Below are 24,900 nucleotides of genomic sequence, written 5' to 3'. Positions count from 1 at the left end.
ATATAATTATTAATATACAGACATTATTTTTTTTAATTGAACAGTGTTTTGATCAAAATTAAATAAAAAAGATGTTGAAACCGAAGAAATATTGATGAACTATGTTAGTGAAGATACATCAGGGATAATAATTAATCGAACAGTAAAAATTATTTGTTTCGCGTGGCTTAGAAACTACTTAAAAATTGAAAAGTGCAAATTATACAAGATGTATATGTTAAAGGACAGATCTTCAAAAATCCTCATAATCCTGAAACTTAATGGATACTAATACGTTGATATTTTTCTCTTTTATTCTAATTATCTTTTTTGAAGAATAAATGTATCATATTTTCTTGCCCATAAACATAAAAGAAAATCATGCTAATAAGGAGTTAATAAATTGAATAAACGAATTCAAAGGAAGAATTCTTCACAGACTGTTGTTCAAACAACAGTCCACAGTCAATATTGAATTTAAACATTTTAGATAAATTTTACAAACTTCATTATAATAATATGTTTATTTAAGTGCACTGTCTACTATTATCCTGTGATTTTATCAAATGTCGAGAAACAAATTTTATTCTGATTATTAATTTTTCTAGAAAAATGAATTCTCTAGATTTTTTGGTCTTATTTTAATTTTAAAAATAAGGGTATGGCAATTGCGAAGGAAAGCTAAGAAATACTACAGTTTACGATGACACAAACAGACTTAAATAATATACAACAAATATTTATTTAGGAATTTATTAAAATATGGAAAGTTTAACGGTTAATCTCATGTACAAATATTTTTCTTCTAAATTTATTTGTTACATTTCTTGTTCATTTAGCCAAATCCGGCTATGTAAAGAGAAAGTTTGTCGTGATAATATCAGCAGTACTGCCAATTTTAAGATAATCGAAAGTTAATGTATTTACAAAACTTATAAGTTCTCTCTCAATTAGATCGGGATATAACTTCATTTTGGTTATCCCGTCCAGAACTATACCTTTATTCTTATTTCTGTTGAAGGCCCTCAGGCCTCCAAACATCTTCTGTTCTATGACCCAAATTTTTGATTTTACTCTGCTAATAACAGTGGCAGTCCTGTCAATATTGTGAAATAAAGCAATTTCTTCGAAACTGTCTCCTCTTTCAAGGGACTTGGTTCTTACATTTTTGATGTAGACATCAAAAATGCCTTCATCTACCACAAACATGGTACTGCCCTTTTCGCCTTCCCTAATAAAGACCTCCCCTTCTTCTACATCGACACATTCCATGATGTCAATGAGCTTGTCTTTCTGCCTTGGCGTCAGGAGCCCAAAGGGAATGTCAGAGATCAAGACATCATTTAGAAATTTGAAGGTCTCCCTGGTCCTAGGGAAGCTTATAGAAGAGAAATCATTGGGGATGATTCTCTCTTAACAGACACTGGTCCTTCGTGTCTGCCTCCAGTTTTTAGCGCTTTCGACCTCTTGGGGTGTTCGACTCCTGGAGTTTTTTTCATTTTGGAAATTTTCGATGTGGCCAATTAGAAGGGCCTCATCGAAAACTTTGTGCACTTTAAAATAGGTCCTGAAGATTTCGTCGATTTCGAAATCTTCAAGGTGCCTATTGTAGATTTCATTATTTTTTTTAATAAAATTGAGAATCCTTTTTTTCCATTTATATTGATTTTGACGAAAAACATATGCTACTTTTGGGCTGATTTCAACGATGAAATTGAAACTGTTTTTTAGTCTTTACTTGACTCCGTTGTGCATAATAAAGGGTTTTATATTTTCCCTAGCGTTCCTGCTCTTCCTTGGTTTAGTATTCCAAGGGTATATGTTAAGAACATTTTTATAGTTTTCTTCATGTTGAATTCTGTGGGCTGGGGGTAAAATTTATATAAATAATAAATTTTTGGAATAGACCGTTCGAATGGTCTATTTCCAAAAAGGGGGAAAATTATTTGTTTGTGGTAATTATAATGCCACAACTTTTGTAACAATATTCCTCTTATTGCTAACTAAGAATTAGTTTTTAAAAATAAAGATTATATATCAAAAAAAATCATATTCTTCAATAAGTAAAATATTTATATTGTTTCCTTTAGAATTATAAAACATCTATGGTATTTTGGTATATATTGACTTGCAAAGTAAACCCAGAAATATATCATATTCGAAAATACATTTTCCTGCAAATATAACAACGTTTTTAAACACGGAAAAAGAGAACTAAAAGTGTAGAAAATCTACAAGCATAAAACTATAATTAAGGAACCATTGGTTGAAAAAGAAATTTCTTTGTGTTAGCATCATCTAGAAATTTATGCTTATTATTCGAGATGTCTAACCTCTTAGGATAATTACCGAAAGTAGAACAGGAAAAACTCAAAAACTGCGATATCTTAGCAAATGAATTGTGCTAACGTACAAATCAAATAATACCATACATCATGAAATGTGACGGAATTGTGACAAAATACCACACACCTTATCAATGCACTTGGCCTATCGACTAGTACCGAAGCCTAAATCCAATAAGAATTATAAAAAAGACAAAAGAGTGCATCTCCTTTGAACACCGGCGAGAAACGGCGAAAGAGGATTTTAAACCAAGAACATAGTAGAGATAGCTAGAGGATGGTTCGATTAGCTAGAGTGCGCGGAAGTATAGTAAATTGAAGAATAAAAGTAACCAAATAATAGCTTCAATGAAAAATTATATACTAAAGATGTCCGCAGCAAATATAAACATTTGAAACAAATTCATACACATACTTATTACTTCTTTAATAACTTTAAGGCTTAAAACCAGATAAGGTTTATGATTAGACAGAAATAGTCAACCTATAAAACGATTGCCTCTGTATACATACATGATGTAAAGACAAAGACTAACTCCAAAGAACTAACACTTAGCCAGGGAATTAATTACTAATACTAGAAGTGAACAAACAAATTTTCAATTATTAAAGTTCTGTCAAAGAAACGAAGCACGAAACAATGATAGCAACAGATCTAAAATACAAGAAGAGCATAAAATTACGTATGATAATTCAAGCGACTATTAAATACATAACGATCTATACAGACCACAGATAAAAATACGATAAAATCGTTAGAAACCTTCCTGAAAGGTTGTAACTGGTGCAAAAGAAAATCTTCGATATTATATTTTACATCTGAAAAATAAGAAAACAAACATAGGTTCATACATAGTTAGAAATTTTATTCGTTTAATTTTATTTACTTCATGTACGCAAAACCATTCATAGTTAGATCATCTGCACATCAATTTGAGTGTTAAAAATAATTGTAAGTTAAGGGTTAATTTATTAAATATATATTTTCAACATCCCGCGCTAAATTTAGCACTAAGTGATGTAATTATATTTACAACTTTCTATGCCTACTGCTTGGCCTTCAAAATAAAGGTGCATTTTTTAAAGTTTATTGGCTATGGGCTGCGCTTTACCCTTTCGCGTCTTACTATCCTTTCTTGTGTTGGTCTTTACAGTACTTTTTTTCCTGTACAAATACATAAAGTCTATGGGCATGAGATTTTTCTTTACTCACGTCTCCCCAACAATGGAAACGAAATTTATCGGTCTATCTCATTTTTTAACGACAACACAGTTTTTTTTGATTCCTTCTCTTTTAAATCTCTCTGGATTTTTGAACAATCGTGGTTCAGCTATCTTGCCACGATAGCTTTAATGTGAATGTTGAGATAACCACTACAATCAATCTTGACAACTCCTATGCTAGATCTTATTACATTTAATACTGTTTCTTAATAGCTCTTAATTGCACCTCCACATATTCACCTATCCGGGTTCCTCGACTGATGCAGGCTATCACCTTTTCTTCTGTTTTCAATTAACCAACCCCATTCTAACATTACTGCATTTTTTACGTCTCATTCCTTGACAAAATTTACAACCTAATCTTTTGAGCATCTTTGGGTTCGATCCCATATTCTCCACCATGTTAAGGATAATTGTAAGTTAAGGGTTAATTTATTAAATATATATTCTCAACGGTGAAAATATGAAAGAAAGATGGCACATAGAAAATCTTGCTTATAAACGTATGTATTTTAAAATTCAATAATTAGATCTATCATTAATAAATAAAACAAATAATCTTTTTGTTAAAAGATATTTTAAGGTAAATATCCGAATATTATGAGAAATTATTATACAAGTCTGAAACGAAACTAGAAACAATCGGCGAATTCCTTATAGTTAGTAAGAACAAAAGAGGTTTGTTGATTTTGCCGTCGAGTCACGTATTTAAATGGATTAAGCGGGGTTCAAAAAAAATAATGAAATATGTTATCTTAGATTATGTTTTTTTTTCTGCACGCATTTATGCTTTAATTGTGCTAAAATTTATAATTATGTATTGAATAAAGTATCACGCAATATACACTTAGAGTGATTTGCATACACGACCAAAATTGAATGTTTAGTAAATACTCTCCTCCGGCATTTGAAAGCAAATATTTAGAGTTTAAACTGCAGTATTTATCTACAGAGGCCATTTAAAGCTTTAAAAGAAATATATACTAAAATTCAAATATATGGTTATCTCAAACTTAAACTGTTATATATTTGTTCTTCACACAGCAATAATTATTTATAACTATTATTGTACACAATTCAGATGTGTATGGCTACGTAATTTAGTATTTAAATTGCATTTTATGAAAATTTTATACCACGGTTATATTTCCATCGTTTTTCTATATGCGACCTAAGATGAGACTTCGAAAATCATGTACTTCAATTATATGCATGAATGGTTGTTTAAATTGTACGATAGATATATTTATATCGCAATTTTAATATTATTATTATTTTGATTTTACCCTTTGTTTTTATAAACTTCCCCCCTTTTATTCGAGACCAGAATTCGTGGTTATTAGATCTTAGTCGATTTCAGATACGCCAAATGCATAAAAAGTAATACAAATACTTACGGGTTTATTGTGCTTGCGTGTTTACTGGGAAGCTTGCCTGTGGCAAGAAAGCATCAATGATGCTACGTTTTAGAGTGATGTGAAAACCGAGTTTAGATAGTTTGAAGAAAAAGATAGTTCATTGTTATAAAAAGAGTTTAGCTTATCTGAATTTTGCAGGAAGGGTGTTTGTTAGTATTCAAGTGATGTACCATGTCGTTAATAGATTTTCTTTATTTCTAATACAGAGTAACTAATAATAGCAAATGTGATGTAACACATCGATAATAGCTATCCATCATTGATCGTCCGGTGAGGGATCAGTGTTTTAGTTACCATTGGTTAATTAGAGAACATATGGTATAAACCATTATACCACAGTGCTACTTAAGAAGTGTTATTTCGATGTTTCTAGTGATGTGATAATACTAGATCTGTTCATTATTATATCATATAGATTTAAATTATTATTTTTTAGATAATGTATGGCTCGTTCTACGTGATCTGTCATTAAATAGGGATGTGGAGATTTGAATTGCAAAAATCTACATCTCTTTGTTCAGAATTTCATCCTGTATTCTTCAAATACTTTACACAACTTTCTAAAATCTTTTGACACTATTTTTCATGTTTAAAGCTTTTTTGAGATACTTTATACATTTGCGCTTTACTCAATATATTTATGCAACAATCCGCGGAGCTTTTTTCAATAGAAACAACTATAGACATTCTGTTCAAATCTTCTAAATGTTAAAAATTCAAGTCCTTTTTCTATATTAAAAGTCACAATTGGGCCATATTTTGTACTCAATTCTTGATGTCCGTGTTTCGTTGTTTTCAGATTTCGTGGTATATTTTTTAATTTATGTGTTTGTAAATGTTTATCATTATATTCTATATTGAACAATTCCTATATTATACTCTAATCTTAAATATTTCGCTTTCTCTTTCAGGTATATGTTTTAATCTAATGTTATTTTTTATTTTATGTAATAGTTATTCTACCCAGCCATTTTCTTGATATATTCTAAATTCTATTTGAACTTTTATTTTTAATAAATTCATCCAAACGCTTTGTGAAGTTTAACATCTTGATAAAGCAGTCAAAGCCTTAAGTGTGTTTTTTTTTTCATGAAGACCTTAAATATATTTCTAAGACCACAAGCCCGGCGCTCTGAATGAGCTTTCACTAACCTTTGTAGGTCTCGGTCCAGCATCATCATACTATTTCTACAAATTATGCTGCATCCATAGACAATTTAGATAATGAACATGGCCCAATAATCATCGAGTTTTTTAAATGGAACTTGTGGTTCCGCCATTATAGAATCAGCATCTAGCGAAGAAACACTCATAAAAATTTAAATCCCGTATATCTTATTTTATAGATTTATAAAAGGGGTACATGACCGTTTTATACCAGCTTTGGGAAAATGAACCCGCTTTGAAAAATTCAAAAAGGGAAAAATAAAAAAAGAGACTTGATGATTTATTTTAAATAATGACAGAAGACAATTTATCCGGTGATTTTTGGGAATTTGGAAAGCCCAGTGAAACTGTAAAATGTACTCATAGTGTTCTTCTTTGTTATGTTAAGATCGAATATCTCTTATAGAAATGAGCCATCACCAACTTAATTATATGGTATTGTGGCTCGAATCGACAGAGATTACAGCATTTATGGAGTGAATCTTTGTACTGTGCTCCATCCTTTTGCTGACTAAAATGGCATCATATGCTACCCATTGATTAGAGATCATAATAGAAACAGGTTATACATTTTCTTGTATTACCTCAAGGAAAAAGCAGTATTTCTACTAGTTACAGAAACATGCAAGGCGCACGCCGATTCAGCATCAAATGTTTGCAAAATAAACTTTTTTCTTATATTCCTTGTTAAATACATCTCATCAATAAAAATCTCATCTGCCTCAACAAACATTGTTTTTGCCAATTTGGCCATTTTTTAAAGGGGGTCCTTTAAAATTTCAAAGCAAGTTTATTTTCCCAAAGCGGGTTCATTTTGTAATGCGGGTTCCAAACGGTCATGTACCATAAAACGTTATGCTTGACACAACCCAGTTGAATATATATTTGGTAATCTCCAGGGTGTCTCAAGCCAAATAATAGAGTTAACTAAATGTAGCATAAGAAATTTTATGGCCAATCATGCTGGAAGTTAAAACTATTTTAGACACTCTTGGAATATTTGTGTTCTCGCAGTCCAAGAAAGTGTAGGGGGGTTATATGGCGATTTATGGTACTGTTTGAGGATAAAGACGATTGTAGGTTTTTTGAGTAAGCTTACAAATGTCTGTCTTGGTCGGAACCCTAACACGTTATGTATATCTGCTGTGAGATCACTCTGGACGCGATTTGGGGTATAAATGGAAATGGTTTCAAGAGTAAAGTCCAATATATACAGAAATCTTACTTGCCGGCAAAAGAAAGATATAGTTCTAATGAGTAACCGTCTTACTGTTCTATAAAATAAGGATCATGTGCAATTACCTATGATATCAAGATAAGTTTCTTTTCCTAACTCTTACTTTTCAAAAAGGCAATCATGCTAAGTAGGGTATCGACTTATTACATCTATATACATGTTAATAGACTATTTTCATGTTTTTTATCAACTTTTATTTTTTTATACCGTATTTGTTAATGTATTATCCGTCTAACTGTCTATGGCTAATTATATGCTTGTGCTCTTGCATAATAAACTATTCCTTGCTTTATATAGTAAACATTTTTTTTCATTGTAGACCAATAGATTTTTAAAAGCAGGCGATAGTCGGAAAAAAACTGAACGCTTATTCTTAAGTTAAAGATGCATAATCCGGATCTAGTTTGCTACGCGCACGGAGCCAAACCTAGTTTGTTATTTGCCCGGAATAAAAAATTGCAGCTTTAAAAGAGAAAAAACTTTAAGGCATGATAATAAAAAAGCAGCATTGTAAAAAGACAAGCTTGTTTTGGAATTATTTTATTTTTAGCTTATGGCAAATAAAGCCAGCATTCTGATTAACACAGTCTCCTTAAACTCATCTCAAACATCAGTTCAGCTATAAGACCAAAAGTTGCGCTTTTGAACACCATACATTTTCTTAATCGCATGCTTCATCTTATTCACGAATGACTCCATGTTCTGAGTATGGGCTTCAGTTATCGATTGTCAAATTTGTCTTGTGGTTTACAACCAGATGACGGAACCCGAACTCTCTTTCAACACTCACATATGATCACCAGCCATCTGGGTGGTTGATTAAACCAGGTCTACATATTCTAGCAATGATCTTAAGTAAAACAGCAGCTGATCTATTGGGGACAATCTTCATATAGCCCTGCGCAGGAGATAAAAAAGTGATTGCGACTCCGGAACTAGGCACATCTCTGGGAGGTGCTCTGCTACAATGATTTTTGATCTTGTGGACGAAGGAGCTTTGGTCAATCTGGCAATACACTCTGGACCTCCAATCTCATTGGATCGGCCTCAATGTATACTTAAAGGATAGTCCTCAGATGTTTAAAATCTCCACAATGCTGTTTCTGAATTAATAATCGGAAATAATCTCTTTAATCTGTTTTCCTTCGCTCAAAAGCAAAATCATAGCGAAATACTCAGACAATGGCAATTTATATCCCCCAAGAAAAAATTCAATTCTAATGATCTTTGTGCTTCTGTAGAGCCTGCACACTTAATTTTTGTAAGTCTAGCATAAAAGGTCTGGGCCTTTCTTCAATCTCTCAACCATCCCAGATGAACACTCAGAACAGGACATACTGGTCAGAAAAAGATTTTGTTCTTGCAGAACAGAAATCATCTGTAAAGGGGGCTTCCTACGGATTTGTACGTAAATTATAAACTGCGACACAACCGTTCTCATTTGGGCAAAATTTTCTTAACAAAATTAGTTATTCTCCCTTTTCGGCGTATAACAATCTAGATCCCGTAATCCTTCTGTGTTTTGATGCTCCAAGAGTTTTCATCTAGATATATTGTTATAGATGTTTTAGATAAATTAGTGTACATAGATTTCGAAATAAAAAACTGAAGATCTTAAAAGCCTGCGATTTTCTGTGGATTGATCATTATTTATATATACACATTCTAGAAAGCTCGAAAGTCTCATCTTGTATTTTAAGAAGGTACTCAGTGAGATATTTTTGCAAAACTACTGCAATCATCAGATTGTTATTTTTAATTCAAGTTAGTTCTATTTGATTATCAAAAGAGGTTCATTATTCAATAGTGTCCTAATTTGGACGTCTATGTTGTTATAAGCTTTCTTCTATAGAGAATAAGTATATTTATAAATTTATTACCTCTAACAGGCCTGGATTTTGTTCATGTAATAAAAGCCTTTCTCAATAAAGATCGAAAAAATTGGGAGTACTTCGATTTACAAACAGCAATTTTATTTTTAAAAAGCATTTATTATAGCTGTTGTTTAATTTGAATTTCACTGGTTATCTACTGCCGCCCTTCTAACTGGTCACACCACATTCTAGCTACTTTCATTATATTCTTAGTTGAAGATCCTTAACGGCGAGCCAAGCAGTTGACAGAGTAGAAGCTCTTCAATGTCTTTTTTATGACTCTAATTTTGATATAAGCTGTGGAAACAGTCGATGAGCTTATGGTCTTATACATACTTGACGTGGTATGTTATCACGATTCTGCCTATGTCATGACGTATGCTATTACATGAACTTTGTATTGATAAATTAGGTCCAGGGGTACTAAAATAATATCATCATATATTTATATTTTAATGTATCTGAAACTTTCTCTAAAAAGCTTTTTATTAAATAAAAATTTTGTTTATGGCAGTCATCTTTTTCAAGAATAAAATTTTACTTTTATCTATCATGCTTTAGCCATTCGGCTTGGTTTGTAATATTCTATAAATTGATACGTTATAAAATTTAGTTGTCAAAGGATTTTTTTTCATGATTTATACATCGAATTTTACGGAAGAAAACTCAATTATGAAACGTATCCGTTTCTAAAATCCGTTGACTCATTCTTTGTAAATTATATTAAGTTTCTTGTAAACAATTTATGCATTTTTAAAAAAGTTAATCCCAAAATATATTTTCTATTATTGCGACTTAAATTAATTTTTTCTTTTTCAAGTAGGGTAATATAAATTAATAGTTGTCATTTGTCTTGCACCTTTAACTATAAATGCTGATAAGATGATATATGCACAGTTTTTTTTACAGAAAACACCCTGCAGCTTTCTTTATTAACCTCAAAAGATACCGCCAAATTTTATGAATGATAAAACACATCTAGAGAACACTATTCGCATAATTTTTTGTAGTCCTTAGTAATTCTTTTGGATTATCAGTCTTTAAACGACAGAATACACCATTGTGTTTGTAACATTTTCTTTCTTCAGAACTTCTTTTCTGGTGGTTAATAAAGAGACGTTTGTTTTGGTGATTTTTTTCTATATTTTTTGACCCATATTTTTAAATTTAATACTAGTAACTAGTTAAAAAACTATAAAAACGAAAAAGATCAAGAAAAACAAAAAGAAAAATTTTACCTAAGATAGGGAATTATTAAGGAACAACGAAAACAGCTTATGGTAGATATCCAATACTAAATGAGTATAATCATTCGGTTGAAATGATTAGACATGTTTCGACGAGACAAAACTATTTAAGTTGGGGATAAAAAATATTAATTCTAAACATAGAAAGCAGAGGAAAAAGGGGTTAAAAAGTTAAAATAAAAACTTTTAAGCATTTGCAATTAAAAATAATAGAAACCACGAGTATCTTGGAAATGTAGAATTTTTTTTAATACCTTATAAAAATTAAATAACGAATATAATTAAAAATTATCTAATCTACGCAAATTAAAAGTGAAATTTGAATGTAAAATGATTTAAAATAATAAAAGGTGTAGGTTTTTGTGTATTATTAAAAATTGTAAAATTAATTTAAAAACAGTTGAATTAACTGTTTATCGATGTTGATTATATTTCGAAAAATACGTACATATTAACTTATAATCGATATAAATATAAGAAAAATTTCCAAATGCGCGAATTCAAAACAACTAAAAAGTCTAAAGAAAGAAATTACTAGTGTACTAAGTAAAAATTTTTAACTTTTCGGAGCAGCCATGTTATGTAGAAGATTGTTTAAAGTGACTGATTCTCATTAACAGCTTTCGGTAGTACTCTTTCTTTTCCTTTCTCGTATAATATGAAAGAAAAATGCATATTTACATTATAGAAAATAAAGTAGTATTTCATAAAACACACTTATTTTAATATTGTTTAATCAATTTTTGCGAAACCCTTATATATTAAATTTTGTAGTTTATTTTAGTAAAACGTATTTGTAATAGTATGAATAGATTTTTATGGTATCACAAATATCATAAAAATAGTTTATAAATATTTCCCGTTAAATTCGTCCAGTTTCCCCAACATTTATTTAATCATTTTATCCGAAGAGGGGTACGGAATATTAAAAGAAAAAACAATATTAACAATAAAAATATTTTAAATACTTTCCTCAGTGGTGGATACCACAGTTTTATTTATTTAATTCCATTTTAAAAACTTGTCATTATTTTTTAGAATCACGAGATCTTTTGACTTCGCTCTTTGCAAATTTGCCAATTAGAAAACGACTTACAAACCATAAACGAAAACTCGATGTTTGTAGCAAAATCTGTAGTTGGGCCAAATTTATGTATTGATAATAAGAAAAGCAATTACTGTATTGATTAACTTCAAAACAATAACAATGCTAGATTAAAATCTAGTGTAGATTATAAATGAATTTAATTAGGGGTTGCTTAATGTAGTTAATATTTGTAGTTTGCCTTTGATAGGTGCCGCGTTGGCGTCTCCTGCTTTTATGTAGCTTTTAGACTCCATAGTCCTTCCCACATCGGCTTTGTCTCTTCTCCTTCGATGGTCCAGAGAAATGCTTTCTAGCGTCTTCTTCGTCGTGAACATCTTCACGTACACTTCTAGTTTCATAGGGATGTCAGGTCTTGTGGTGTATGATTTGTGAAACTTAGTCACTTTTCCGTCACAAGTAATTAAGTCTGGAATTATTCAGTTTAAACCCCATATCTTCTGCCCAGTCGATTGCAAAGACATCATACTTGTTTTAATGTAGATTATATTAATATTTGTCTATGCTCTAAACATCACAGATCTAATATTTTAAGTGAAATATTTGGAGATCATGTTATTAAAAAATATGTGAATGTTAGAACATTCAATAAAAAGTAGTAAATCGTTTGTTTTAATCATTATGTTAAAAGATTTGTTAGAAGTATAAATCAAGATTTGATTTGAAATTTCAGTATTTCTAGCAGTTTATAATGATATTTATATTAAAAAAACATCAAATACATCGGCGGGAGAAATTTTTGACTTTGACAGGTGAACAATAAAATCCAATTAAAAAGATTATAATTATATAAATAAGTAAATTTTTTCTAATAGAACGAAAATAATATATTTTATTGTCGATGTTAAAGTGTAAAATCAAACTAAAATAACTAAGACTTTAATATTCTTTTGTTTTTCTTGGTAAAAATATAAATTAAAGATTGATTGCTTGGTAAGATAAAATAACATTAAGTTTTAATCATTTCGAAGTTTTTTAATAAAACAATTTCAATACAATGAAAACTATAAATTAAACTGTTCAGTCATTTAAACAAATACCAGATTCGAATATAAAATTCAAACGTTGATATTAAATCTATCTTTTTATGCAAGAACGAAAACAGTCAACGGCTGAAGTAAGCATTAGCTACAAAAAATCGATATAGGGTTTTTTGTTTTTTTTTTTGCCCCTTTTTTTAAAAAATGGAGGAAAGAAAATGATGAGGAAGGAACAAAAATAAAAACTAGAATAAATATTTCAATAAAGCTTCAAAAACTGGTGTTTTAAAGTTTATTTGGATCAAATATCTAAATAAATAAAGTTTAGCGCTATTAGATGATCAGTTTCTATTTGGTATAGAATGTTTTAGAGATCTCCAATTACCTTATATGGTATTGGTATGTACTCCTGTATTCGGATCTCTAAATGTAATGTATTATCAACCATATTATGTTGGTTAAATATTGTATATAAAGAATGATACGCTCTCCACATATCGCTATATATAATACTGCTTCTACTTACATATTTTAAAAGAAGTTCAGTAAGTGTTCTTTCGTCTCTTTTCTTGATATATACTACTATGATTCTACGTTGGATGGTACGTTCAACCATTCCAAAACACCAAAATCCTTTTACTAACTTCCCCCTATTGTATTTATTCTTCCCAATCTTAGTCTCATCAATTTCCACTATAAGATTATCGCCTCCAATAGTCCCTATACTAGATAAATACTTATCATAAAGACTCATTTCTTTTAACTTTTTTAGCACGGAAGATATAGAAGGTTTAGTACAACCTAAAACTTGAGAAATGGACTTACGTGTATAACCTAGAATCCATAAATTTATTATTTGTGATATTTTGATGTGATTTAGCCTAGAATCCTGAAAGAAAGTTCCATTCCAAATTGAAATTGTGTTTTTACATGAGCTCCATGGACACCTTATGAGACTTCTTTGCTCCCCTCTTTGCTACATTTTTTGATTACAGACGCTACATTTTTTATTTTCTTTCTTAATTATTAGATCATTATATATGATCTCCAATTCTTTTCTTGTCCGAATTCTTTCCTCCATTTTTTAAAAAAAGGGGCAAAAAAAAACAAAAAAACCCTATATCGATTTTTTGTAGCTAATGCTTACTTCAGCCCAGTCAACTAATGATATGACTATAATTTTACAACGCTGATATAATGTAAACGAAAATCTTTTTGTGATCTACAACCTTGAAAATGAAAAATTGTACTATAAGAGTCAAAAGTTGTCCGCGTTGGATTAGACGAAGAAGCTAGACAAGAGGGGAATACCACAGTGACTTATATGAAATCTATACTTTTTTGTTATTCGTTCAAATATCAGTCAACAAAAGACTATTTTTATTTTGACCGTGGCAAGTTAAAGGTAGTTTTTTTTTTCTTGCAAGTAAGAGGTAGGGAGAAACCTTACATAGGGACCAGGGGGTTTTGGGTGTGATCCTCATCCAGCTGGTACTTTTAAATTTTTACTCACTAAAACTCCCTCTATACAGCTTGCCGGGCAGCAAGTTCCGCCGTATCCATTGGACTTTGGCTTCAGGAGAACATTTATCATTTATACCTAAAATCACGCCCAGAGTGACCTCACAGCGGATATACTTAACGAGCATGGTTATCTATAACTCGAAAAGAGAAATCATCGTACTGACTCAAAGGTCTCACAATTATCTGTATTGCACACACGGCTTATTACACGACTGCATCACCAGCCCGGCGTTTTATTGGGCTGAGTTGACCACCAGTCTCCAACTAGTGTGGCCATCTTGATACGAATCTTGTAGGATAGTGTTCACGAGATCTTCTATTGCCCTACTTAGTCTAGTCTCTTAGTTAGCTCTAGGAACGCACTCTAAAGTGCACCATCCATGGGCTCCAACTAGACCGTACCCATTAGATACTTTTATAAATCATTAAGTCGCAAGGGTAATACTGCTTTGGCCTTGAGGTGCGTTTCTACACTAGATAATAATCCCCTTGTGGCTGGACACACAAAAGTTTTATTGAATCAACTTAATGATTATCGTAGACATTTTCATCATCTGAGTTGTTCCAACTGCATCGTAGAAAGTAGAAACAATTTTGGTGCCAATGGGAATCGAATTTAGCTGTTGCTCAATAGAAGAATCGCCTTCTACCACTGGGCTAAGAGCTCCGTTAGAGGTAGTTAAACTATACAAAATCATCTGATTGATCTCACTTCTAACATTGCATAGTTCTTTTACATAAGTGTTTCTACTTTAATTTGAGTGACCAGTATATGTCGTATCCGTTTGACTTTGTTCCAAAATGCATTTTCTTATTTATTCATAATCTGGGCCAAGGATGATTTAACAGCGACTATAATAATGGAGATTATTAGTTTCGCTTTAATAGAGATATAGTTTCAGCTCCAAATGTCTTACTAATCGTCTTAAACCTATTCACAGCTTATTACACGTGAGATTCAGCCAGACCTTTCTTAGAAGTGTTGACCACAGGTTTGCTTCAGTTTTAAAGAAAGTATTCTAGAATAAATATGAAACTTTTGCGAGTTATTCTAAATTTTTACTTCGTCTTTTTTTAAATTAACTAGGATCTGCATTAGTAACAGATCCGTCTAGTGCGTACCACCATATTCTTTATATTTCGCTAAGTCAACACAACAGAAAATTTTTGCGGTCCCAAATTGTGGTTTTCACATGGTGACAAATCCCTCATGGCTGGACGCACACAATTTATGAATCGTCTGAGTTGATCCAACTGCATCATAAAAAGCAAAAACATTAGGAATAAATATAAATTGAACAAGCCCGTGCATAATCACAAGATTATTCCTTCGATCATTAAAACCGAGCTTACATTGTTTACATGCTATAACTTCTTTTAAAAGTATTTTGTGTCCTCGTCCTAGGTGTAAATGTCCTGTTACCTTATCTTCTACATTTTTTTCTATTTTTTGGAGCTTTACGTAGACCTTCCATTTATGTATAGTCTGAATCCGGGGTATTTTTTAGTGAATTTTTTCTTATGACGTTTATACAAAATGCGTTTCGACCAATACCTCTTTGGGGTGGTTTTGGAGCATTCAAATGCTAAATGACGTTATAAAAACATATAACGACTGTTTTCGAAGAAAATGACGCTTTCAACGAACTGTTACCATTTACGATTGATAATATACAGGCGTTGCATTCAATGATGTTAATATAATTTACTTACTAATACGTCGAGATTTTTGTATAACCTTGGTACCGGACAATTTTAATGTAAAGTGGGATATAAAGCTTTTACTCAAAAAATTCGAATGCCTCCTCATAAATCGTCATTGGTACTATTAAACTGCCCTACGGGCTTTAAGAAGTAGTAATAATGCTCAATTTTAGGTTTTATTTTTCCTTTGTCAAATACCTTGCGTAGTGAATATTTATGTGTGTTGATATAAAGTATATGTGTCTACTTTCTCTGACATTCCAGAATTTGTCTAGATTCAGACAACTATTTTTAACATTGTAGGTTAAAAAAAGATAAGATACACATTTAAAATATCTTCTTTACCCTTAAAATTTTACGTAAACATATTTACAGACACTAGGTCTTAAATTTACTTTATAAAAGCCAAGTTTGTCAGTTGGAGATGGTCTTGGTACTGGTCGGCGAGAGGTATTTGAGAGTTAAACATGTGAATTTAAAGAGGAACTTTATGAACTGCAAGTAGAGATTGAGTTTATCTTTTGAAAAGTAAATAGATAAAAAGATAATATATTAGGGGGAAATATAATACTTGAAGGACGCGAAAAATGTGGTATATAATATTACAGAACCCAAATCAAAATGCTCATAAAAACAAATTTTTAAGATAAATCATTAAATAAGTTTAAAAAATTTCAATTTTTTGTAAGAGACAATTTAAAACGATATTAACAATATGACAAACCATGAAATGTAGTCATAAGCAGGCAAAATAATTAGTAAGCATCAGGTTCGCCTATTTTCTAAACAAACCAAACAATCAGACTGGGTTTGAAGCAATTTACTGCTTCCTTAAAAATAGAAGTGTTTTTTTGACAAGAGAAACAATGTCTTCATTAAGATCTCACAGAAAGACCTTGATCATTTAGCTACCAAGTTTTTCAAATGTTGGGGGCTGATTACATGAAAAGATACAACGAGGCGGTTAGATGCATCGAACTCTTATATGAAATTACTTCGGGTTAAAAAGAATAATACAATACGTTGACACTAAGTAAAGAGATCATGGAAAATAATCGTGCGTAAATAAGAGAGGATGGAAGATATCCAATTATACAAAAGCGGCCCATAATACGCCTGACATTCTTGTATTTGACAAAAAGAAGACATTATCCTCATATAAAAATTTAATACCAACAGGGGCAAATAACATAGCCGCGAATAAAAACTAAGGAATTGACCTTCTTGCAAATTATTCGAGACGAATAGATAAATCTTTCACAAGATTAATATTTAGTAATGACGCGAGATTGAGTGGAGACCGAATATCACAGAATGTACATCGGGGAGCTTAAAATACAACCCTGCCTTAAAGCGTACATCCACTCTGTTGATATTTTTATTATCCCAATTTTTAAGAGATGAAAGGAAATGGAGGACAAAAATTACATAAATAAAATACTTTGTTGTACTAGAGAAAACTTTAAAGTCCAACTCTTTCGAGCGCAACAAGGATACTTTAAGAATATACAGGATGGGAATAAATGGCTAGAGCTGAAAGCTCACTAGTAAATAGGCGACTGTTAAAGACTTAATGTCGTTTAAGAAGAATGTTGCTGAAAATTCTGAGTTTAAAAACGAAAATAATTCTGCAGAAACCATAATCTAAAAAAAACTGAATCCCATGAGCAGTACCAAGACAAGTTGTGCTATAAATATCTAAATTGAAGCCAGGGAATTCACTCAGAAAACTATTTATTTGTGTGGTATTTCGTACATTTTATAAATTAGAATAAACAATCAGTGATTATTTGTAAGAAGTCTCTTTTATGATTTTTTTTTTCTAAAGTTTATTAGCGCTTTTATTGTCCCTATATCGGAAACCCCGAAAAAATGATTCAAAAAAATGTATTTATAGAAACAAAGAACTTGTATTTTTTATAATAATTTTTTTTATTGTATTTTTTTTATTTTTCTTAGATTTTCAATGGCTTTTTCATGTAAAAATTTAAAATCTGTAAAAACTGTAGAAAACACTTCTGCTAGTGGCAAGGAATAATTTATCAAAATGCATTCATTATTTTCAAGTCTTTTACTGGTATATTTAGTATTTTTACCAAACATTTCTTCCTCAAGCTTTTTACTTCCACACATGAAATCATCGAATTTTTTGTACGATGCTCCAATATCTGCAATTTTAATTAGCATTGTTAAATCGATTGAATTGTGTTCTATGTTATTTTTAGATTTGTGGTCTAAATATTTGTATTTAAATGTATTTAACAGCTCACTATGCAAATTCAAATTCGTAGATAAAATCAACTCTTTTATTAACTTTATATTAAGTTCTGTCACGTACTCTGGCAAAAATTTCGATAACAGCTTTTTTATGAGTTCTGCATGATGATTCTCTAAATCAATTTTTTCGTGTCCACAACAAATAACACCCGGATGGCCTATATCGTGCAATAAGCAACAGACTAAGAAAATAAACTTGACCTGTCGTTCATTATTTGGTTTATTCATAAGTTTCAATAAGATATTCCCATTATATAATGCATTGAACCCATGGGTAGCATTATGATAAGGAATATCATTATATTTACTTATGGCCGCTTCCAAGAAATTGTGAAGATTTGTTTGCGACCCGTTACATTCCTTACTTATGATATCATAAGATAACTGCATTATCTTATGATTATCCAAGCTGGGGTAATAACATAAAAACAGCTCTTTAAGCTGTTTCTTGTTTTCTTTGGTGTTCTCTATCGTCATAGTTAATAAAAGGGTACAATTAATTTAATTTTTAAATTTATAAATGTAACAACATATATCGGACTTTTGACGTTAGACCGATGTGTTGTCATCTTTTTTGTAATTATGGATATGATAAATTCCTACACCACGCCGCCAAATGTCAGAACCATCTACTGTCAAACGTTTCATTGATGACGCATCAACGCGCCATCAAACAAAGAAGAATGCTTTAAACAAATGTTTAATAAAATTAAAAAGATAATTTGTCTAAATTATGTAACCATAATCATTAATTTAAAAATGCAAAAAAACAATATCTTTAGATTTTCCTTGTAACTGTTCTTCTACCTCTAGAATCGAATTCTGCAATCTTCTTTCTTCTTGCGATCCAGAAAAAGCTTACTAATTTGCCAACTGACTATCGTCAGTCTTTCCAAGTCATTACGACGATTCTTGTCTGTATATTATCTCAGCGAATATTAAAAAACAGAATTAATTTAATGAGTTTATTTTCATATATTTTTAACGTTTACAACACATCTTCTTGCCCTGGTATCACTCATTAGATTCATCTCTTTACAGACTATAGTCTCTGTGACATTATTTTCATTTTTCTATCCAGATTTTTCAGTTCCACGATCTTTCAACAACATCACTTCTTTAACAGTCGCCATATTTTCTTGCGCCGACATGTCGGGGACTTCTTCCTCTCCTGCATCCTCCTTAACGTTTCATAACGCCGATCTAAGGATATGGTCTCTAGAGTCTTCTTCAGCACAATAAAATGGATTTATGCTTCAAGGTAAGGTTGGAATTATAACTCTCCGATGTACTTTCTGTGGTATTTGGTCGCCGCTACATCCTATGTCATTAAAAACGGAACTATTTTTGTGGGGGTTTATGTATTAGTCCCGTTTCATCTGTAAGAAGGGCATATTTTTATAGTTTTTTATTCTCGACTATAGTAAGTAAGTTGTTCCCTGATCCTTATACCAACATCAACTATCAAAATTTCTTTCTTCTTGTCAAACACAAGAATGTCAGGCTTATTATGAATCTCCTTAAGATTAGTATATCCTTGCCATACTTTTATTTCCACACGACCATTATCAAAATGTATAAGCTTTTTACTATTCATTTAATATAACTACATAATCGCGTATTTACTAAGAAGAATTGTTAAATTTTAGCTTTTTGTCTAAAAATAAAAATTATCAATTTCACATAAATAAATATTAGGCCAAAAGGCTATATCAGCATTGGTGTAGAAAAAAAAAGGATCAAAATTGTACAAATTGCCAATTTAAAAAAAAATTAAAAAAGACTTCAGAAACCCCTATAATGTAATAAATAAGTAAATTGTGTAGATATACATTAAGTGTGCTTGGCACGGGGGTCCTGAAATAGAAGACGGAGTATCATTCATAGATTTATTTGAATTGTGTTTTAGACTTATGATGAAGAGTAGGGCTGGAAAATAAATAAATAAGAAATATTTGGAATACCATTTCGAAGTCTTCCCTGAAAAGAGTAAATTGCAGAAGTAGAAGTAATTCTCTATATGCTTATGTTCAATATTAATCAATCCTTGTCAATCATATCATCCTTCACATATATATTGAATAGAATCACTCACATTTAGTGATTCTTATTGTCAGCGTTGTTTCGTCGTTTGACATTGATAACTAAAAAATATCAAAACAAAATTTAATAATGCTTTGAAGGTGTATTGACTCTTATAATTTTATCATATAAAGAGTTGATTAAATTTTAGCAATTTCATTCGTGAAAACTCTATTGTGTACAGAGGATTTATAAGACCTTCAAATCCCTTTGATGGTATTTGTATGGACACCTGTATTTGATCCTTTAATTCTTGACTAAGATCCACAGTTCTATACACCACATAATGATGTTTTAATGTTATATACCTTCCGAATATCCGAAAGGATGACAAATTAAAACCAATTACTTTAGAATGATTGGAAGCAATATGCCCTTGTGTTTTAAGCTGATTATGAAAACAATATTCTTTAATTCGATCCTTTTTACCATCCCCATAAAAAACACCAACCCCTTCTTAACAAGCTTTCCTCCATTATATCTATCTTTTCAAATTTTACTCTCAACATTCTATACTACGACATCTTAGCCTCCTATCTGCTTCTATTATTTATATACCTCTTATAAATATTTAAATTGCATAATTTTTGCAAGTGTAACTTACATTTTGTACATTACATCCCAAAATTCTTGATATATGTAACACTTTAATTCCCATTATCCACAATTTATTATTTTTAAATCAGATAATGATCTAGTCTAGTGTTTTCATATAATGAATTATTCCAAACTGAAATTTATGTCTGTACTTTTCTGCTTTACACCTCAAGTGACTAGTTTCGTTAAAAACTATATTTGTATACTGTGGTGTTACCACCAGGGAGGTGTCCTGTTTGTAAGTAGCATTCGATGATGCTCTCCCTGCAATACTATTAAGTATATTTTTATTTAAATTGTGTTTATTGTATTTCCCTTGTGAGCTAGATTGGTTTCTCATGTGAGAGGGTAAGGTATGAGAGGCCTTTCCGATGTCACTGTATCTGTCTTTGTTTCCAGTTCTTCTCATCTTCCAAAAATTTTTGGTAAAGTAAAAAGAAAATATTTATAGCAAAATATTTTCTAGAAAATTCATTTGGAGGGAAATAAATAAAAATAAAATAATGTGGTAAATAATACCACATATACCAAGGACATATTTTACTTTTCTGCTTATATTTCTTGTTTAGCAGACGTTCGTAAAAATCTTCATTCTCTTTATTAATCATCATTACGTTCCTTTTTTAAAAAGGGGGCTACTTTTTAAAATTTTTGACCCCCAGTTTTTTTTACAAAGATGCTGATTTTTGCCCAGAACGTTGATATAGTATATAAAGCTTTTATATATTTTTTTTACCGTATGTTGTCATAACTATTTATTTAATTTTTTCTATTTTTGTTTTTTCCTAACATTTTCTTTCTTCTGTTTTTGAAAAAAAAGGGGCAAAAAAGACAAAAAAAACCCTATATCGATTTTTTTGTAGCTAATGTTTACTTATGCCCAAAAAATCTATACTTATCAGCCAAAATATTATTTAGAACTAATTTAGGAATTATCCAAGATCTTATAGTTATAAAAGACCCGATTTGTGTAAACTAAAAAATGTCGCAAATAGAAGAAAAATTAATAGCATTAATTGCATTGTCAAGAAATTTTAAGAATAATAAAATTAATTTTTTACTAATTTTATCACACTGCTTTAATTTATTTCGATTTGAAGGAGGGAAAATCTAAAAAATGGTATTTATAATGGTTACTAATATGACTTCAATTGTAAAATAAATACTGTACAAGTTAAAGTTGTTATTGATAAAATTTATTGAGCAAGTTTGATTTTTTTGTAAATTATACAGTAAGAATGTACATATTAATTATTAATTTATTAGTTTACTTTTCTAATAAAAATCCATTTCTTGTTGAGTTAATACTAAGGATTATGTATTCCAATACAGCCAAACATTTTATTTATATTTATTTTTTAGTTTTTTAATAGAAAGAACGTAAAGTTAGCAGTTATATTCCATATTTCTTTCAAAACTCTGGAATATTTTTAAAGCAACATGAATCATAAATTACCATATAAATGCGAATTCTTTGTATAAATATTACACATTTTTATATTTTATGACGCATAATTAATAAAACATCAAAATATTTGACACGTTTTGATTATTTACCAAAACAAATGAATTTTATGAAAATACATCAATAATATATTTTTTTATGTAATTTTTTGTGTCATGGATGTTGTCTGATTAAATTCACCAATAAAATATTCATAAATATTTGAAATGACAATTATTAGAATGTTTATATAAAATAATGCTTTTAAAAGTTGTATTAATTAAATACAAATGCTATAGCTCATATTTGATATAATAGTAAACAAATGTAATCGATCAATATATATATATATATATATTAATAATGATAAATTAATGAACAATAATCATGAAAACCATTTTATTGCATATACAAATCATATTACACCAATTTGTAAATTTCTACATTACAATATATTATTATTGTTAAAGTTGCATTAATTAGCTTCCCTGCTTTTTTCGAAAAAACAGTCTTAATTAGTAACATAATATATTAAATATAATTTTATATTAATATTTAAGTATTTAATTATTTATTTCTCCACGGGGTATGAATAACTTCTTAGACGATAATACTTTGGCGGAGGCTCTATTTGGATTGATAAAACTAAAAAAAGAAAACAAAAGATACAAACCAAGAAGCTATACGCAGGTTAAAGAGTATGTGCTCTTTCACACCTATGAAAGAGTTCAATGGCCATCATTGAATTTAGTAGAAGACTTGAGCGTGCTTCTCGATTTGAATATAAATTCAATTAAATGGTGGTTTCAAAAGAAAAGAAGAAACATGACACCAGAAGAAAGAAAAAATAAAAACTGCGACGATGTAGATCGCAAATATTTGTTGTATTTATATAAGTGGGCAAATGTATTGAATTCTGAAAAAAAATAAATTTTTCGTAGAATTTACTTTTGTGATTATTTTTTGTATTGAGGCAAGTTGTTCCGTTTTCTTTATTAACTATATCATCTCTAATTATCAAAACTCCTTCAAGTTACTCGATAAATAAAATATAAATAAAAGAATAGATTAGAATTATATAATTATATATGTGGTCTTACAACCGAAGAGATGGTCTTGCTGTAAATAGCATCCAAAATGCTTCTTTCTGCATTCAAATTAGTTTAATTACGTTATTTTTATTAGTATCCCGTGTGGGAGATACTCCGTCCTCTTGTGAGGGGTAAGTCTCTTTGAGACTTCCCGTAGTTCTTTTGATGTTTCATCCTTTTATGTGGGTAAAATAAAATCGAAAATATTTTTCTAGAAAATTCACTCGGAGGGAAAATAAAAATAAATCAAAAATATGGCAATTGATATCACAATATAGTGTGTAAATACTTTAGTAAGCATACTAAAAGGGAAAGGGTCAAATCCAAAGTCTGTTTTTCTGCCAGATCACTCTTTCTTACTGTTAGAGATAATTATAAAATTATAAAAGATTTATTGAGTTAATTTATCATTAAGATTAGATGTTCATAGCACAGCTTTCCCCGGTATCGCTCATGGGATTCAGCTCTTCACAGACTTTGGTTTCTGTGGAATTATTAATGTTTTCCAACTTCACTTTAGCAGCTTCATTCCCCTTTGCCGACACCACTTCTTTAACAGTCACCATATTCGCTGGTGCGCATACAGAACTAGCCACTTCTTCTTCTCCTGCATCCTCCTGATCGTATCCTCGTCGTCGTTCCAAAGAGATGGACTCTAGAGTCTTCTTCATCATAATAGACTGGATATATGCTTCCAGGTAGGGTTGGATTTCTAGCTCCCTGATGTACTTTCTGTGATATTTGGTCACCACTCCATCCCATGTCATTACATAAGGAACTATTCTTGTCTGGGATTTATGTATTAGTCCCAGTTCATTTGCAAGAAGGTCATATTTTCTTAGTTTTTCATTCTCAACTATAGTAAGTCGATCCTCGTTGGTTATACCAACTTCAACTATTAAAATTTCTTTCTTCTTCTTGTCAAAAACAAGAATATCAGGCTTATTATGGGTTACCTTTATATTAGTGGATATTCTAGTATCTACTCTTATTTCAGCACGATCATTTTCTATGATCTCTTGTACTGAGTGTCCACGTATTTTCTATGTCTTCTTAAACCCATATTATAATTATAAAATAAGGGTAAATTTTTATTAAAAATATATGCTCAACATCTTTGGTCTAAATTTGGAACTGAGCGATTTAATAAATTTTACAACCTTGTACGACCACAACTAGGCTTGTAAAATAAAAGTGAAGTCGCAGGTCAACTGGCCAGTGGTGCGTTTCACTCTTTGCATCTTACCAACGCTTCTTGTATTAGTATTTACGGCACTTTCTTCCCTGTTATAATACAGTAAGTCTAAAAATAAGATTTTTCTTTAGATTCGTCTTCTTAACAATAAAACTGGATTAATTCGTCGAATAAATTCTTCAACTACAATACAATTTTCTTCGATTTTCTTCTCTTTTACAATCTCTCTGGAATTTAATACACTAGGTAGTCGGCTATCTTGCCACAATAGATTCAAATGTAAATAGTGGTGCTCACACCTGCACTCAATCTAAGCATCCTTTGATCTAAATTTAAACAGTCAATGTTGTTTATTAATTGCTCTTCATAGCTCCTCTACGTCTCGAAATCCGTGTCCCCGCTGATGCGAA

At 30.5% G+C, this 24,900-nt stretch overlaps 2 protein-coding genes across 2 annotated transcripts; one reads left to right on the top strand and one right to left on the bottom strand.

Annotated features, from left to right (window-relative positions):
• Positions 1 to 17,736: 17,736 nt before the first annotated feature.
• VNE69_02172 (phosphodiesterase) lies at positions 17,737 to 18,558 on the bottom strand (the record flags this gene model as incomplete). Its single annotated transcript, XM_065472723.1, has 1 exon — positions 17,737 to 18,558. One exon carries the CDS (start codon positions 18,556 to 18,558, stop codon positions 17,737 to 17,739), a length of 822 nt encoding a protein of 273 aa, XP_065328795.1.
• A 4,234-nt stretch (positions 18,559 to 22,792) lies between these two features.
• Positions 22,793 to 23,134, top strand: VNE69_02171 (homeobox domain-containing protein; the record flags this gene model as incomplete). Its single annotated transcript, XM_065472722.1, has 1 exon — positions 22,793 to 23,134. One exon carries the CDS (start codon positions 22,793 to 22,795, stop codon positions 23,132 to 23,134), a length of 342 nt encoding a protein of 113 aa, XP_065328794.1.
• Positions 23,135 to 24,900: the final 1,766 nt, after the last annotated feature.

Source organism: Vairimorpha necatrix, chromosome 2, assembly GCF_036630325.1.
Source record: "Vairimorpha necatrix chromosome 2, complete sequence".
NCBI classification, from domain to species: domain Eukaryota; kingdom Fungi; phylum Microsporidia; family Nosematidae; genus Vairimorpha; species Vairimorpha necatrix.
The sequence above is the reverse complement of the archived record's forward strand: the minus strand, read 5'-3'. Positions and strand labels throughout refer to the sequence as shown.